The following is a 19,341-nucleotide window of genomic DNA, read 5'->3' on the forward strand; positions in this document are numbered from 1 at the left end:
GAAGGAGTGTCCAAACTTTTGGTCTGTACTATATATATATAGTTGCTGTCATGAGTGGTGAAGTGGTTGCTAGGTGATTGTTTACTAGTTCACTTCAAGTCTCCATGATAATCTTGTCTCTAGATATGATTCATGTGCCTCCCTCAGAGCAAATCTATGGGATTTTTTTAAGCATTTAAAATGTAACAGATGGATCCTATTTGGAGAAACTTAAACATCTGATAAAAACAACACAATAATCCTTGAGTAATCCACGTGACTCCATCAGTTAACGTCTTGTTAAGCGGAAAGCTGCATGTTTGTAAGAAAAAATCCATCATTATGATTTTTTGTTGTTTAAAAAATAACATACTAGTTAAAATACAAGCTAAAACGCAAGTTGTCTAACCATATGCTTTTATTCTACAGTGAAAAAGTGAGAAATATGCACAGATTAAGCACTGTTTACAAGTGAAAACAAATATGTTTTGATATTTTGATGTGAGATGACAAAAAGGGATGGACTTTTCACTAGAGGAAAAGGGGGATTCAGTTTTTTTTTTTTTTTTTTTTTTTTTTACCAGAATATATTTTTTTATTGTTATTTAAAACACCTTAATGATGGATTTGTTACTAACAAACATACAGATTTTCACTTTACAAGACATTAATTGATGGACTGGAGTCATGTGGATTATTGTGATGTTTTAGCATCTTGTTTTAACTTTCATTTTGATGGCACCCTTTCAGTAAAGTGTATCCATTGGTATACAAGAGCAATGATAAATCTGTTCAGATGAAGAAACAAATGACATTTTTTTAAGCACATTTAAATGTTTGCATAAACTATCCCTTTAAGTCTGATTCCTCAGAAAATAAAACAACACCTCTACGCAGCAAGTCTCATTTAAGGTGGGTTATATTTATAATAAATATCCATGGTATATACACTACTTCCACTCTTAAAACAACCCAGATTCGATAGTTCTGCATGTGAACAGTGTTAACGCAGTGAAGTGACATTCCTGTGGCTGTCATATAAAAATCTACTTAAGCCTTTAGCTTTAGGTTTTTTGCTGCTTAGTGGTTAATTTACCCTCAATGAGAAGCAGATCGATTCCATAAGGAGCCACAGAAAACATGTTTATGAGGCAAATCCTACGCAAAAAAATTGCACCGCCATCCACAAACCCAAAAGTATGGGTGTTATTGTGGTAAGTGAATCACATATAGTCAGGCCGCATCAGTTTAACACTTATAATATAGGCTTTCTAAATAAGAACATGCACTGTAAAAAAAAAAAAAAAAAAAAAAAAAAAATTATATATATATATATATATATATATATATAATTTTTTTTTTTTTTTTATAGGATATATATATATATAATCAGTAGAAAAATCGACAGTTTCCTGAATTCCATAAAATTACCAGTGCCCTTTCCATTAAATGTATGGACTTTTCCTTCAACTCCTTAGAAGTGTAATAGCATAAGCATACTGTACATTATGAAGTGTCAGATGGTGCCATACAGATACAACTAACTTCTGAGAAAACAATGAACAATGTTGGAGTCTTATAAAGAGGGGGTATAAAGAGGCAGACACCGCACTGAAGAGGGCCATTCCTACAAGAGGCTCAGATCTAGATATTTTCCAAGGTTCCCTCAGATGTGCTGCCAAGCCTGTATGAAAGACCACAAATAACAAACACTCTTATTACATTGTGACATTTCCAGGGAGTCTTACTCAATGGCATTTCTGTTAAGACTTCTCCATTTATTCCCTAGTTCTGCTGAGGCACAGTTATGGCCTCTTTGTTGCCAGCATTTGGAAATCTGAATCTTTGAGCGACCCTGTGTGAGAGGAACACAACCTTTAGGGACAGACAGCAATGTACCTTACCATCTGTGCAATTTGGTGTACCTTCTCATCTCCAATCAAAGTAAGGCACTATGAAGACTGACATTGTGGTGTACAGTGTGGGAAATTATTTCATGTCCTGTCCTGAAGTGAGAAGCCTTGTAAAAGAGCCATGTGGTGAGTAAAAGTTCCTTTCGCTGGGTGCCAGTGGTCCACACAGGCCTGTTCACACATCTGAGCCCACCCGAAAACACACGGACACCTTCTTGGCTCATGCACACCCATCCATTCAGAGAACGGCAGCATCAGCATCAAGAAATATATTGCAAACATTTGTCATTTTCGGGAAGGAATGTGAGATTATCATTGAATTTGAGAATTCTACATGATCCAAAAGATCCAATAAAAACATCAAAAACTAACTAAATAAAAAAAAAAAATGTAACTCTGTCTGTTTGTAATATCAAACACCTAGTTTATGGCCAGAAAGAGGCAAAGGGAGAGTAATAATGAGGTGTAAATGTGTTTTGTTTTTGTCTGTGTCATATTTTCCAAAGTCCAATGCAATGAACAACGATGGTTTTCTAAAACACATGTGTTAGATACAAAACTCCAAATCCCAAAGGGGAATTACAAAATAACTGTAAATACACTGTAATTATGGTTATTATTTAACATATTCTCTTTTAAAATTTTGCATTTAATCAATTAATTCATTTTTTTTGCTCAGAATTCTGTATTTTATGTTTTTATACAGTTATACTGTTTTAGTTACATTTAAATAAAATAATATAACAATAAAAGGGACCTGTGAAAAGTGTTACAAAATGTGCATGAAATTAGTTTTCTTGATGAAATTTAAAATCCCAACAGGACTGTAATATAGGTAACTAACACCACCTAGTGGTGTAACACATGTCCAGTGGTTGAAAACTTTATACATAAGTCTATTTATCAGAAAAATCTGTGAAATCTTGTCATGTTCTTGAAAATGTCATGTTCTTCATTATTCAAAAATGTAATTTAGCTGGATTGAAAACAACTAACCAGACAGACTATAATCAACTCCCAAACCAGCTCTCCAATGGGCTTAACCCAAATGATGAAAACCTTCATTTGAGGATTGTGGCTAATATTTCCATTTTAAAGAAGGGTTGGGTCTTTGGCGTTATTTATGCCTGGAGAGAAGCATTATCCATTCCTACATTTCACAGTCTTGGATATCCTACATTCCATGAGAGACAGTGCCTTTGTTGCAGCGGTCCTGAACTTGTTTGGACCCCCCAAGAGACCTCTCTCCTGATTGGATACATATGTCTTCCCACGTTACCCCTCTGTGAGCATGCAGCATTATGCTCATGGAAAAAATGTACAATACCAGAACATTTTTCCTGTACAGATCACCAGATATTGATATAGTGTGGCATGTAAGAGAAGCATTACTTTCTCAGATATGACTGGTGTGATATGTTGTGTGAAAACAGTATTTGAAAGGGCACAGTTGAGGGTTTGACTTCAAAATCTCTTACACTTTCCATATATGTATATACAGTATGCAAATAAATGCAGGCTTGATGAGCAGAAGAAACCTCTTTCAAAAACATAAAAAAATAGTAATGTTTCCAAACTTTTGGTCTGTATATATATATATATATATATATATATATATATATATATATATATATATATATATATATATATATATATATATATATAGTAAAATAAGTAGAAGCAGCATAAGTACTTTTACATTTGCGATTTGTTGTGTTTTTGCATTTTATAATGAATTTGAGTAGGTCAGTCAAGAGTTTTGCTGAGTCAGAAAATGTATACATCCGTTCTAGAATGGTTTGGTATTTCATGTAAGTGTGTGTGCGTGTGCTTCGGGGAGAATGTTTGCACTGACTAAATTCAATTCAGTGTTTGATTTACAACAGATTTTGGGTAGAGACAACAGATGATTTAGCTATTGAAATAGTTTTATCAGTTTGGCAGGTAATAAGACTTGCCATGATTATCCCACATGTCACTGGAAGTATCTCTGAACGCACATACACATACAGATACAAACCATTCTTTTTTATTTGTTTTCAAAGCTTGTAAAACCATGTGTATACTTACATAAATAACTTGCTCATGGTAGAGACTGGATGAAAAAGATGATATGAAAAAATGATAAAGTAATAGTATGATAAGGTTTATAACCACTGATTGCATTATATGTCCCATTATGTCTTGGTCAGGAGATAGAAATGCAAAACAACCTCCAATATTTCATAATTTTGTGCATTAAAATTTTATGCAATAGCTATCAATGGTATTTTTTGTGTGTTTTTTTTTCAGCTGTGCTTTTTGAGTTCAGCTATCAGTAAACATAGCCCAACTGTCCAGTTAATCCCTCCCTATACAATCTAAAACATTTCATACAACTTGCATGCATTTATACTTTTTTAAAATGTATTAATTTATTAATACAATTATAATATTATTTAGATTTTTTATTTTGATTTGTGGTTGTTGTTTTTTTCACATGATTCTTTTTTTAACAAAATCAATTGTCCACATGGTCTATTACACCTCAGGAGGATTGAGGTAATTGTTAAAATGTATATACTTTTGAAATATATGTATATACAGTATATCTTCAGAATTCACTGACACTTTTGAATGGGCATCAACTGATAATGTTTTTTTGTTTGTTTTTTTGTTTTTGTTTTTTGTTGCAGTTGACTAAACAGACTAGGTTTAAGTTGTAAAAAAAAGTAATTTCATTTATAGCATGTGGGGAAATTCAAAATGTGATATGAATATAACTAAATTATTAAATCATGGACATATCTGAATTGCATTTCTAAAAATTTAATGTAAAATACTGAATCAAATATTATTACGCATTCAAGAATTTTGACTGATTAGGATTATAATACAACTAACACATTAATGTACTGATGAATTATGATTTGTAGGGAAAAAATTCATTTTTCACTCAAGGTTAGTGAACCATGTGAATCATTCACTCAACCGATTCATCAAATCACTGAATCATTCAAGATTCAAACACTATTGTGTTGCAACGGTTCTGCTGTCGCGTTGTTTGGCAGTATTTCCGTCAAGAGGAGGAAAAAGTAAAGGGCAATATTGTGTCTAAAATGTAAGTTACTCAATATTGACTTACTGTTTACGGAACTGTAAAAAGCAATGTTACACTTGCAGTACTTACCGTTTGTCTGAATAGAGTCGCGTGAGTGAGTTAAACCGCTGTATATTCCTGTTGTGCTATGGCTGAAAGGATTAGATTAACGTGCTTCACTTGACCTTTTACTTAAAATAGCATTTATATCACCCTGGTTTTCCCTGTTAGGACATCTATACCAATCCAGTCCATACCAGTCTCTTTTAGGAATATCAGCTCAGCAAAACAAAACAGGAAAGAGTTTTAATTGAGGAGGGGTGATTTCATTGGCTATAGATTAAATTCTACCAGAGTGCAGATCTAGAATGCCCTGAAAACCCCAGTAAACATCAAAAGCTGGAGTCCTGATTATGATTTATTCATGTGAATAATAAATTCTTTGACGTTTAATTAGATCTGTGCCACAAGTAAATAAATATAAGGCACTATAGAAATAATATTTACTTGAATTCATACTTTACAAGCATGGTACAAAGTAGGAAAATTGCCTAAATATAACCCCAAATTTTTTTTGATATAATAATGAGTGAGCATTTGGAATATCAGAAATGCAATGTGTGTAGTACCACTTTGAAGAATAATTTCTGTATTTTAAAATAGAGTGGGAGAAAGTGGGGCTATTTAAGAAAGAGAAAGACAGGATGTAAGGGAGCAGGGTTAACGGATGTCAAGGGAATCATGATCAAAACCAAAGTTCACGTCTTCTGTTCTGTTTGACAGTACAGCACTGTTTAAAAATCAATGGCACCGTCAGGAAAGGAAGTCAGACAATATTCAATAGGCTTTTGATCTGCGCATTGCACTGAGTCTTCTTAAATAAAGAAGAACACTACTAGTTAGGCCCCTATGAAATCTGCTTTATCTGCCCCCCACACAAATTCAGAATTTTCTGGAATCAGTTTTAACGTTTTTTATTCAACTTTAATAACCATAATAATATCAAATCAGTTAAATTCAATCCAAAATGCAATCAAAAACAATGTATTTATTGATTGGAAAGCAGTGCTGCACATTGGACGTTTGCTGTTTGAATTAAATCATGTTTTGTATTATTATAATTATTTTGATAGAGGCTATTACTAAATGACAAATTAAACATTTACATTCACATATGATTCACACAACAAAAATTGCCTGAACGCTGCTTTCAGCTACAGTATTAATTTTCTTGCAATGAAAAACCCTTCCGATAAAATATATCTATAAAATATGTAAATCACATGGTATTATAATTTGAAATATATTGCTTCCTAGAAGCTTTATGGGTTAAAACTGTTGATACAGTTTCAAAATAACGTCCCCAGCACTTGTTTAAATGTGTATAAATCTTTTCAAGTTGTATTTTGTTATTATTATTTATTAGAAAGAATGTAACCTTTGGGTTAACCCCCAAAATGCCTCTATTACCTAATTTCTTTTTTTTAGATGAGATGAGAGGGTGATGTTTCATTTGGCAGATCTCACTGTATTTATTTGGTGATTATATACATCAATCTTCTTTCCCCTCACGCAGGCAGGTTTGCAGGAAGTCATTGCTCCTGGTGTCATTTCTCTTATGAGGTAGACTGACGATGGATCGTGAATCGGCAGGTAAGACACACACTGGTGAATGCATCTCCTAAAGCTTGTTTAATTACTCCTCACTGTACCTGAGCCTCCTCCGAGTCAGCGCCATTAATCTAGCTCTGCCTCTGACCGTCTCCCTCTGGCCTGTTCAGTTCGTCCTCCCCTAGGCTTTTCCCTAATGATTCAGAACAGCTCTGTAGTCATTCTGCTCCCATGTCCATGCCCCGTTCTAGAAGGCCGCAAATTCAGAACTCGTATGAAGCAACTAATCTATTCTAATTGCATAGAAAATGAACTGTAGTTATACTGTCATTTTCAGTGTAACATGCATTACTACTTATGTTTTTGAAAGAAGTGTCACATGCTCACTGAGGCTGCATTAATTTGATAAAAAAATGCAGCAATACTGTGAAATAATATTATAATTTAAATGAACTGTTTTCTATTTCAATATATTTTAAAATGTAATTTATTTCTGTGATGGCAAAGCTAAATTTTCAGCAGCCATTACTACAGTCTGCAATGCCACATGATCCTTCAGAAATCGTTTTAAAATGCTGGGGAAATTTTTTTGTAGAAACAATTTTGACACAGAATTTGCCAGCAAATTTCACAAATAATTATTTACAAAGAAACAGCAAGTTATACACTGAATTAAATGTGAAAGTTTGAAGTGGAAACACGGAAAAAGTTCAACGATTCATTGTTTCCTGAAACCACTGTTCAAACGAACATTTGCTAAAAACATTGCGACCTTACGTGGTTGGAACTACAGCTCTCGATTTGTGGTAAGGAGCATAGTAATCTTTTAGTATGACATGTGGATTCAATCTATCAAGCAAGCTAACACGCAATGCATTCCATTTGAATGTGGATCTGTTTCAAACTATATATTTTAGTGTCAACACTTTTGAAGAGTGTGCCTGTGCATAAATGTGTAATGGAACCCTGGAGTACATGGCGTAAGAGGAAACCTGAACCCGACGAGAAAATAACATGTAAAAAAAAAAACAGTGTAGTAGTCTTTAGGTGTCATGTTCTTTACAGTGGCATCTTGGATATCTTGAATCAGTTATTGGGTTATTAATCCACCAACTGCATGTGAGGTTATTAATGTCCTATGTTGTTGAACCAATGTGGTTCAAACGATGGAGGTGCAACCATGTTACATGTTTATAGCATTTTCGATTTATGTTGTGTTTTCTGTCAAAGTAAGAAGTGTTTTGGTAGATCTGGCATGGTCACTGGCTTATAAAGATTCTGCTTTTCAGAAATTAGCAGTATAAAGTGAGACTTTCTACACACATACATCTTCCAGCAGAGCCACATTTCAGCAGCTGGGTATAGAGCATTTAATGCTTTGACTTTGAACCAAGGTTGAAACTGCTGGCTCACTACAGTACATGCCCAGCTGTGCAGAATTGTTTCTTTTATGGATAAATATTTTACCAGCATCAATCATGCAGCTTTTGTTTGATTCAGGACTGTGTTAAAATTAAACACACTGCTTTATTTTGCCTTCATGATATATTTTATTATTTTTTTTTTATTGAAAGATGTTTTGAAATATGAATTTTAGTGGTTTTGCCAGAAGGCTAATTCATTTTCACTGCTGAGACTGACTTTTGGGTGAATATCAGCATTATTGCAGATGATTAACTACTGTTGCATTAACAGTACACGTCCTTAAGAAATAAGGGAAATTGAGAGCAATAATGTATCACTAATCTAATAATCTAAATCAGATTATAATCAAAATATGTCAAAACAATCCCTTGAAGAACAAAAGAGCAAGGATGGTTGGGAATGACTGTACAGGGGTATTATGAGTTCATATCAAAATAGGCCTTAATGGCCTTGATTAATCTGATGTACTCAACATTATGATTCATATTTCAAAACAAATCACGATGGGAGTAAGTATATGTAAATAAAAAGATTAAGACTCCTAAATAGATATTTTACCACAGTTTTTTGTTAAAAATAATGTAGGAAAAGTAATAGATTAATTTATGACGAGAGTATACCTCAAAAATCTACATCATAACAGGACTTCTGACCTATGTCAAAAAAAGTCTTTTTCGTTGCTTTTTTCTCTATCACACTTTAGAAATCATCAGAAATTATAGATAAAATAAAAACTTAAAATCTCAAAATTCATCCTTTGCAAACCATTTTAAAATCAGACATTGCATTACCATGAAAGTGGCACATCAAAATCATGTTACAAAATGTTTACATTCATGAATTCTAAAAATATAAGTTTGGATAGTGCATTTTTATGTAGCCACTCAAAAATGTGAGTGACAATTAAGGGGTTATAAAAAGGAAAATTAAAAATCTTTTTTTTGGTTATCTTCTAGTACTCCCTTAAAGAATTAATCAGATTTTCAGCATTTTGTGCAAAACACATGAGCATTTACAAAGAGGTTATTTTTCCTTTGGTGACTTTTTGACTGGTGGTTTTCCTGTGGTTGATCTGAGTCAATATTTGGAAAACTCTTATGAACAGATTCATAAGTAGTTTCTTTCATAAGCCAAACCAATGGATTGAGAATGGAGTATTTCAAAAGCAGCCCCAACATAGGTTGGTAATATGATTTAATAATTTTGGAAAGCATGTTCAGTGTAGACAAAAAATTATCGTAATAATATGAGGCCCATAGAGATACCGCATAAAGTCCATTGATATATTGTTATTGTAATTTGGGTAACACTTTACAAAAAGTTAATAACTAAGATTAACAACTAGCAAATATAGCATTTATTAATCTTTGTTATCATTAGCTGATAAAAATACTACTGTTCATTGTTAGTTCATATCAGCTCATATTAACAAATACAACCTTATTTTAAAGTGTTACTGTAATATGATTATTAGTTCTACCTTTGTAGTTTTGCTAAGTCGCAGTGCTGCTTTTTACATACTCATGCTACATTTATTAATCTTTGTTATCATTAGCTGATAAAAATACTACTGTTCATTGTTCGTTCATATCAGCTCATGTTAACAAATAGAACCTTATTTTAAAGTGTTACTGTAATATGATTATTAGTTCTACCTTTGTAGTTTTGCTAAGTCGCAGTGCTGTTTTTTACATACTCATGCTATTTTTATGGACTCAATAAAATAATTAATTCATATTATGACCAATCTTAAAACTAGAATATTGCCTGTTAACACCTTTGCCTAGGCCTCAATTACCTATATGAGGTTACCCAAGGTTCTGTTCTAGGACATTTATTAATTTCTCTAATATACACTTTCCATAGCGTTCTATTTCCCATAAACACAATATTTCACTGTCTGATTATAACACTTACTGCACATGGTGTCTTCCATTGAAATATGATGGTTAAATACCCTTAGAAGTATATTTTGGGTTACTTTGAGAAGGTTAGATATTGGGCAGTCAATAACTTAATTAATAGTTAATTGACTGAATCCGTCAACAGTATAGCTAACTCCAAATTATGGAAACTCCAAAATCGAATCTAAAAAAATTGTTACACTCATCCATATTAGCTATATGCGACTAAATAAAGTTTAACAAAACCATACATTATGAATATATTATAAAATAAATAAATAAATAAAACCAAGACATGAAGCACATGCACAAAGTGAAGCAGTGTATTTTTAGTGGGCAGAACAGATGAATAGTTGGCTGTATTGTGCACAGGCAAGCAGATTACCAGAGCACAGTTGCTGAGGGTAGAGCACACAAACAGCTGTGCCATCAGGACAGGCAAACAATGAACTGCCTCCACTCTGCACAGCACTGTAGTTATTGTCCATTGGGTTGTTTAAATACTGATATGGCACAAATTTTAGTCCTGTGTCAATACATTCACAGTCAGTTGTGACAAATGAACTCATACCCTCAATTGCAGAGGTATAACAGAGGCAGTGATTGGATCACGTTTTGTATAACAGGTTTTGTCAAGGCTTGCACTTGATGGGGCTAAATAAGTTGGGAACCATGGATCTGTGTAATAATTTTTTTTCTTTCAATTTAAATGGCTGTCAGTCAACAGGTGCACTGTGCTTTTTTTTAATTTAAGCAATGTAAAACATACTGCAAAAATAATATTCTTTAACGAATAGCCGTTGTAGCTTTAGGTTAATGCCTTAAATGCTTTTGACAGTGTTCTCATTTGGCAGGCAGGGAGCGCTCTGCTCAAGCTAAGTGGTGCTTTACAAAATATAACTGATGATTCTTTGATTATTGAATTCTTATTTTACATTCTACTGTACACATTCTCTCCCTCTGTGCACTTGCTTTTAATTTTTTACTGTTGAGTCTGGCCATGCACAAGTCATTTGACTTCATGTGTGATTTATGTGTACATTGGTTTATGTGCAAAGGTTTTATTTTAAAGGATTTATTTGGGTTTTAATGGTTTGAAGGAGTGTAATGGTTCAGTTGTGTAGACTGAAGCTTCTTGAGTTAGCACTTGAGGTGGATGGGAAACCAGCACATTTCAGATTGTGAACTCTCTCTCTGATTAGATTCAGTGAAGCATTTCAAAAAGATTTTCAATTTTATAAAGCCTCTGGAGTAAAAAATAAGAACAATTATTTGTTGTAACATTAACTTCAAACTGTAATGTAAAACAAATGAAAATTGTTAAAAGTCAGCTGTCAGCTATTTCTTTCTTTTTTAAGGTTGGGTACAAACAGACAATCAAAAAATAAATGTATTGAGTTATTTGCAGTTCAACAGGACGTGTATATAAATGTAAATGTTCCAGTGTGGAAACAATTTGCGGTACAGTCAAGGCTTTCCACATTTTGCACCAAATGTGTATTTTAATCACAGAAACATTCAAAGGCAGGAAACAGAGATGGCGTCAGATGCCCTTTCCTTCTGAGTCAATAGGCGACCTTGTCTGAGTCTGAGAAACACTTAATGGCACTTTGTCTCACGTGGAGGTTTGGGGCTGTGGGGACCAGTGCTGTTCTTATAATCATGCTTTCTTTTTCCCTCCTCATGACCAAATTCTAAACTACATTTCCAAAACAGAAGTTGGTCACAGCGTCATTTAACAAAAACTTTACATGTCACCAGCATGATGTGCTCACAAATATTATAATTTAGATTTAAAAGGATGTTGAGAAGTTTTCTGGTCTCCACAAAGCCAAATTTCCACACAGCAGTTTGTAATTATATTGTTGCCTTTTTCACCATATATTTAATTCAACCACTAGAGGGGGTATTATAGCTTGGAAAACACTTGGAATGGATTTTATATCTTTATGAAGTGCTTTATGTGAGCTTGCTCGCCTTAAAAATATTTATTAGTAAGTGTTTTAAGTGGTACAGAAAGTTTTGCTGTGCCACGGTCAACTTGATGGTATTAATTGTATGACTCTTTTGTAAGCAGAGCCCAGCTGTGGGACAAGTAAACTATTATAATGCCACCTATTAAAACACTTAATGAATTATAAAGTTGTTAAGTATACAGTGGATACTTTGTTCCACTGCTGCCATTTTAACCATAGCATGTACATATATACATATCTTGGGGCAAAACACAGTGGCAATGCCTTTAAATGGACCAGTGTTTAACCTTGCAGCACGGTGGCAACTCTGCATTCCTGTAGCAGCTAAAACATTTAGGCCAGATTTCTGAACAGTCAAGTTTGAACTCTAACCTCCATTGTACAACTGGCTGTGACAATCTTTACACTGAAAGAGACACTTTAAGTGCACTTGACAAACAGTCTAATTACGGGGCCACAAAATTCCCAGTGCTCATTACAATTATAATGAATAGGGTAAAATAGAGCAGATGTGTCCTAGTACAGTGCCTATTCATTAGTGCTAGAGTACTGTAGGGAAGTGTGAAATTCTCTACATGGCTGTGGTATTATAGATAAACATTAGTTAATTTTTTTTGTCAATACATGTACTGTATAACAATTTATGTTTCTTAAAGAGAAACATTTTGTTACGTTTTAGCTTACCTCAAGGGCATCCAAGATGTAGGTGTCTTTGTTTCCGCAGTCGTTTCCATTTTGATATTTTTTGGTCAAACCGCTCTTGTCTGTGACTCATATAATGCAGGTCTATGGTCAGCACCTCAAAGAGCATGCACAGAGAAGTCTAAATTAATCAATTCCCCATCGTAAGTACACATTGATGACCTAAGACACGAAACAAGCGGTTTGTGTAAGAAAACGAACAGTATTTATAGAGTTTTTACCTTTTGTACACAACCACGTCCAAGTGATCTGAGGGTGCGCGTGCTTCCTGGTGTGTGACGTGCGTGCGCGCTCTGGCTTAGTCTGCGCAAGCGCCGGAAGTGATCTCTCGTGCGTGTACGTCACTCATTGTTTACACTTACTGTCTATGGTTTACACAGAGATTTCGAAAGTGTCACCTTTCACTATGAAGGTCTCAATGTATTTAGACATACAGGACATCGCAATGAAGACGATTTCAATATATCAACAGACAACGGTGAATTTTTTTTCACAACCATATTTATTTGTACCAGAATACACAGATCAAGAACTCAGAGCGATGGAGGAAGCATCCGCAGCAGCAGCATGTCTTCAAGCCTCAGAGATACAGAGATCTCTTCGAAATTGGTGGTGTTCTTGTAGCAAATGTTGTGAGATGCCAACAGAAGTGGAGAGAATATGTTGTCACGAACGGAACATAGCAATGCCACAACTACAAGACGACGACGAGGACATTGACAGTATCGCATCACACACCTGCCTGACTGAAGATCCTGAGTTTTCTCCGCTGTTGAGCCGCAGCGTTTTGCATGTTGTGTTTAGTTTGCCATGTATAAACTGGAGGCGACGTCCAATGCCAGAGGGACCCAATGGTACGCTGTCAATAGAGTGAGTAATGTGTTGTATTTTTATTATTATCGCAACGATTATAGGGTGCATTATAAACCAATTAATTAATTACAATTACTGCATTATATTTAAGACAGTGCAGATTGGTGGCATATCGTGTGGTAAACAGTAAACAATGAGTGACGTACATGCGCGAGAGATCACTTCCGGTGCTTTCCGCGCTTGCGCACACGTCACACATCAGGAAGCACGCGTGCCCTCAGATCACTTGGACGTGGTTGTGTACAAAAGGTAAAAACGATATAAATACTGTTCGTTTTCTCACACAAACCGATCGTTTTCATGTCTTAGGTCATCAATGTGTACTTACGATGGGGAATTGTTTAATTTGTACTTCTCTGTGCTTGCTCTTTGAGGTGCTGACCATAGACCTGCATTACATGAGTCACAGACAAGAGCGGTTTGACCTAAAAATATCAAAATGGAAACTACTGCGGAAACAAAGACACCTACATCTTGGATGCCCTTGAGGTAAGCTAAAACATACCAAAATTTAATTTGAAAGTGAACTATCTCTTTACACTCATTATAATCTATAGTAATATGCAGTATGCTGCACTTTATTCCTCTTGCCAGTGGTTACGGCATAAAGTATGTAAAGTAGGGCAGAGAAATAGGCTTAGTGATTGTGTTCATTTAAAGGAGTAGTTCAGCCTAAAATTTAATTTTTAATCACCATTTAAGCCCAAAGTTGAATAATGTGTAAAAACATTCTGTGAAACACAAAATTAGATATTTTGAATCCTATACAATGAAAGTTTAAAGGGACAGTTCACCCCAAAATTTTAATTCTGTCATCATTTACTTTGTATTATAACAAATTGTATGACATCATATCCTCTGTGAAACACTAATTGTAAAATACAGCTGTTTTTGTCAGTACAATGAAACAGTGGACCCTATTGACTTTCATTATATGTAAAACAAAGGTTGGAATACCATGAAGTTAAGTAAATGATGACAACATGTTCATTTTTGGGTGAAGTATCCCTTTAAGGTAGCTAGTATTTCTATTAGATATAGAGTATCTTGGAACATATTATGAAAACATACGTGGATGAACTGTTCTATTAAGTTATAAAACTGTTTATTACTCATTACAAAATGTTACATAGCAACCTTGAGTGTTACTCCAAACGTTGTTGGAGTAAATACATTTCTTGAAGTTTAGTTTCTACTACTAATACATCAAAAAAAAAAAAAAGGACTAAGAAAAATATAATTGATTACCCCTTGGAGTACTGAGTTGCTTTTCAGATGTTCTTGGTACTTTCCCAAAATCTTTTGTGCAAAGAAATCATGCTTTTATAATTAAAAACTCTTTTCTGGCAAGTGTTACACTTCATTTAATACAGACGCAAATTTGAATGCTGCCAGCATTTACAGACCTAAAGTTCAAACAATATCTAAAAGTTTAACTGTTAGCAAACCTTAAACAGAAATGGATGGAAAAGCCTGTGTGGGCTTTTCTAAGTGCTCCTAAAATGTGTTTTCCACAAATGTAGTTTTATCTCCTGATAAAAAGTCCTCTGAGTAAGCAAGTTTACACCAGCAAATACAAAACTCACTTTCTGACACTTAAGTAGTCCTGCATTATCCTCTCACCATCCAAAATCACTCTTTAGCTCCACAGTTCAGAGCAGTCAGAAATTACAGTAGCGAGTGAACATGATACAAAATGTGTTCAGTTTGTGAAGGTTATGTACAAGCACCTCAGTCCTACATTTGACAAACACATTCCACATTGCTCTGGTGATCAGAAGCGAGTTTGGCTGGGTGTGAGTAGCTGAAAAGGAGGCCAGCAGACTGTGGTCAAAGAAGCTTGTCAAGCCTACCTCACATTGTATCACTGACATTTAAGATTCCTTCAAGGAAAGCTTAGTTTGTTTTATTTACATGTAACCGTGTAACACGCCAAACTGCAATACTCTGGTCTCTTTTTTTTGCGACTTTATCAAATGTGATATTTCATTGCTTAACCCTTGTATGATTGAAAAATAAACATATAAAACTACCACACTGTTACATTTTTTTAAAATAACAACAACAGCAACAAAAAACTTACAGTCAAAGAGTAATGTGAAAAGGTCCAACATTTACCCAGGCAGCTCTTGCATTATCGTATCATAGTGTTTCAGATAAAAGAGCTCTCAAAATAGACTGAAATAGCACTGTTGCATTGCACTGATTTGCCACTTGACTTTCCTTTGGATGCCTCCATGGACATCTTGCCCATCTCGACTTGGACACATGTGCCAAGGCAACATGTCTTCGAACAAGCCAACTAACACTTTCAAACAGTGCGTTGAGAACAAGCCAATATTAGCCCAGTTGGCCCCTGTTCAAAGAAATGTGCAAATCATAAACTTGAGTGGCAAGAAGGTAAATAACAGAAATAACTGCTCCCATGGTAAAATGTTTATAAAACACTGCTATTCGTTGGGTGCATATTGTGACCATGCTTGATAGGAATTTCTGGGGAGCATCAAGTTTGAGTTAAGCATGGGCTGGGCGGGTCCGGCCAGGGAATATCAGACTAAGTCACCTAGGAAAGTTTAGTGCTGGGGTGCACTGAAGAGAGTTGAGGGGGACTGAAAGCTGGCTGGGGGTGAAGGGCTGATATGGGGTAGAGGCCAGGGTGCAGAATGTCCCCGTATGAGGTGCCCACTTGGTGCCTGTAAATGTGGGAGGGATTGGCAGCCAGGAACTGTCTTTGCATCATTAAGGAATGAATAGCGAAGGGGGGCATGAGTGGTGACAGAACAGCCTGATTCTTCAAGTACTGCAGTGGATGAGAGTAACTTGGGGTACCGTGGGATCCCAAGCTTTCACACATGTCCTGGACCTGAGATACAAATGTCCCTGGATACAGCCCTTGGAACAGGTGAGAGTGCAAGGGGATCTTGTGGCCCTCTGATGTGTAGCTGTTGATGTGCGCTGTGTGAGCAGGTTCTGCAGGCTTCATGGACTCACTTACAGCTTCTGGTGTCCTAGGTTTCCCTGGGCCGTCTCTTTGTGTTGAGCAGTGCAAGGGCGTCACAGCCCGGATCTTCTTTTCCGAAGGTCCGTTCTCCAAATCCTCAAGGGTCCTTTTCAGTGGCCGTGCCGTGCAGATATTCTGTGGGCTGCTTTTGGTGCTCAGAATGGGCCGAGCCATATCATCGATCTTGTATCCCAAGGACTCTTCTCCTCTGCCATTACGTGCTTTCTCCAGAATTTTTGAGTGAGATTCGAGGACCTTTTTAGACATGGACACAGTCATAGGAGGAACACGACAGGCCCTGGGATGGTAATCTGTGCTTGAGCTCTGACTGTTGCCTGCTTGAAAGAGAGAAGAGTTTTTAATGTCCTGTTGTATTGTGGGGTGTGGGATGCCACAGAGAGAGGATGTGGAAAGAGGCAGTTTGTGCGGAGAGGATTTTGGGAGACTCAAATCAGTTGGTTGCTCCTCTGTTACCCTTTCTGGAGGAGGTCCCTGTTCTTTCTGATTAAGCCTAGCACTGTAATTCAAACCCACATTGTCGGGATGCTGGCTTGGGGGAAAGCCCTGGGTGGTCTCACAGTCCCGAGGGTAAACGTCTAGACTAAGATACTTGCTTATCTGCTCCTTGCTGAGGTGGTGCTCGGTTTGTCGGCTGAGATTGTGTAGGTGAGGTGAGGAATAAAAGTCACTCAGGAAGCTGGGAGCCAGGCCAGGACGAGGCATCTCAGCAGATTTTTCTATGCTGGAATGGAGGTCAGCCCTCATGAGGTATGGCTCTCTTATCGGGGTAGGCTGTGGCTGAGGAATTGGATCTCCTTCACTACACCCCTCTTTCTGAGAGTGCTCTGTTGAGGACCTCCTGTCCTCACTACCTCTGGACTTGAAACTTTGAGCATGCTGGATAACTGATGGCCGTTTGATCACCATGTTGGTCTCTGTAGTGGAAGGAGCCTGGGAGTTCTGCTGTCCAGAAGATGACCCTTCTGTACTACTGCTGGACAGCCTCCTACTGACTAATGGAGGTGGTGGTCCGTATGGGTAATTATTACGCAGTCCTCCTGTTCCACTGACTTGGGACAGCATCTTCTTCTTAGCTAATGGGGACATGATGCCAGGATTACCCCTAGGGTAGAGGAGGGGATTAAAACTGAAGCCTATTTCTTCTTTTTTAGGGGTCTCAGGCCTTTCAGGTGGGATTTCTGGAGATGTGAGGGGTTTCTGCTTTAGGGTGGGTAGCACCATACCCACCTGGTTTTGGCCCTCTTTTGGCTTAGACTGTTCAATGTTTGTAAGGGCACTCGGAGGCACTTTGTATTCCAGCATCCCATGCTGCCACTGCTCCGGTGTGTGAGAGTTGGGGCGAGGTTGACCATGTTGCATTGGCATGGCAGCAACAGGAAATCCGTCACAATCCTCTGATTTGAGTGGTGCACAATCTTGAGAAAGTGAGGGTAACGCATTCCCATTAGCATGCTCGTATGTGTTATGGAGCACAGGTTGATCTTCATCCTTGATCACTAGTTGTACGCCTTCATCTTCAGAAATAGGACTGTTTGTTTCTCTGTCCTTCTGTGTTAGAACCTGGTACTGCTGGCTATCCTGCTTCTCTAACAGCTTCTCCTGGAGCTGTTCAGTGTCTTCCATCCCCTACAGACACATAAAAATGTACTTAATGGCAGAATTACACAAAGAAATTGGACAAGCAAACATTGCTTCTCATGCTAGCACAATTACACCAACACATTAGTTAAGTCATATGTGGTGACCGAGGTGATAGGTGATACAACTTTTAAAGATGTAGATTTTTAATTGGTGTTATTTTTTTTTTTTGAAACCCATGAAATAATGAAACGTCCATTTTTCAGGTTATTGTATTTTAATGATACGTTTCTACAAATCCCAATTAGTTTGACAGATTATTATTGGAAAGGGTTTAAACTATTTTTAATGCTTGTTCAATGAACCATAAACAACAGTGTGGAATAAAATTGAATAGTTTTAGTTATATCAAGCTAATATAGCTCTAATGCATAGCCTACACTTCTGCAGTCCAGAATGTGAATAGGTAAAAAGAGAAGGGTGAAAACTGAGATGACTGACAAAAAGCATGAAATTATTCAGTTTTTACCTCAAAGTAAGTTTCAAGGTCCTTGATTTCATGAATGTTTAGTAGTCTGCTTTTGACATGATTCAGCATTCCCTTTCGAGGATGGTATTGATATTATAACCAGTCAGACCGAGGAACTGTTTTTAGACAGATGGGAGAGATTTTGAGATCAAATTTGAAAATGTATTTATTATTCATGTGTTTGAATTGGACTTTAAAATTTGTTATCTCGGATTGTAACCTTTCAGTATGCCATCCATGGGTATATCTTCTCAAAAATTTTAAACACCGAGTGAGCATCCTAGGCACCATCAGAACATTTTGATCAGTTCTTTCAGATCTATCAGTCTCTTTCCAGTTCAACCTGGTGAAAGTTTGGAGCATGGCTACTGTAGCAGGCTAAAACTTTAGAGAAGATATTTAGGTATAAATATGATTTATATGTGTTGGGCGATATGCTCCTTAATCTTATCGTCCTAACCAATACACAATATTATCATGCTAATTTACTTAATTATTTACAGGGTAAATATGGTAAAGAATAATCCTAAGGGTGTAATGAGTGTAGGGTTGTGGGCAAAGGTTGCTTGAAATATGCTTTATTTTTGCAATTGGTTACACTAGTAGCGCAGAAATTACATACTTGCCCTTTAATTTTGCATGCAAAGGAATTTTGCAGGAAATTTGTGGCTAGGTGGTACTTATGTTGGTTCTAGATGTTCTAATGTTCTGAAGAGTTTAAGAAAGCTTTATAACTGCAGCAGAAACCTT

At 36.2% G+C, this 19,341-nt stretch overlaps 1 protein-coding gene and 1 long non-coding RNA gene across 4 annotated transcripts in view; one reads left to right on the top strand and one right to left on the bottom strand.

Annotated features, from left to right (window-relative positions):
• The first annotated feature begins 4,880 nt into the window (after positions 1-4,880).
• The window catches only part of LOC128024986 (uncharacterized), a 49,226-nt gene continuing 34,765 nt past the window's right edge, over positions 4,881-19,341 (top strand). For both annotated transcript variants that reach the window (XR_008186084.1, XR_008186083.1), the window contains exons 1-2: positions 4,881-4,992; positions 6,548-6,624. This is a non-coding gene — a long non-coding RNA (uncharacterized LOC128024986). The remainder of the gene's footprint in view (positions 4,993-6,547; positions 6,625-19,341) is intronic.
• The window catches only part of arid5b (AT-rich interaction domain 5B), a 117,485-nt gene continuing 112,689 nt past the window's right edge, over positions 14,546-19,341 (bottom strand). For both annotated transcript variants that reach the window (XM_052610909.1, XM_052610910.1), the window contains exon 10: positions 14,546-18,110. In XM_052610909.1, coding sequence (XP_052466869.1) covers positions 16,026-18,110 — 2,085 coding nt within the window. In that variant the 3' untranslated portion in view covers positions 14,546-16,025. The remainder of the gene's footprint in view (positions 18,111-19,341) is intronic.

The sequence above is a fragment of the Carassius gibelio genome, chromosome A12, assembly GCF_023724105.1.
Source record: "Carassius gibelio isolate Cgi1373 ecotype wild population from Czech Republic chromosome A12, carGib1.2-hapl.c, whole genome shotgun sequence".
NCBI classification, from domain to species: domain Eukaryota; kingdom Metazoa; phylum Chordata; class Actinopteri; order Cypriniformes; family Cyprinidae; genus Carassius; species Carassius gibelio.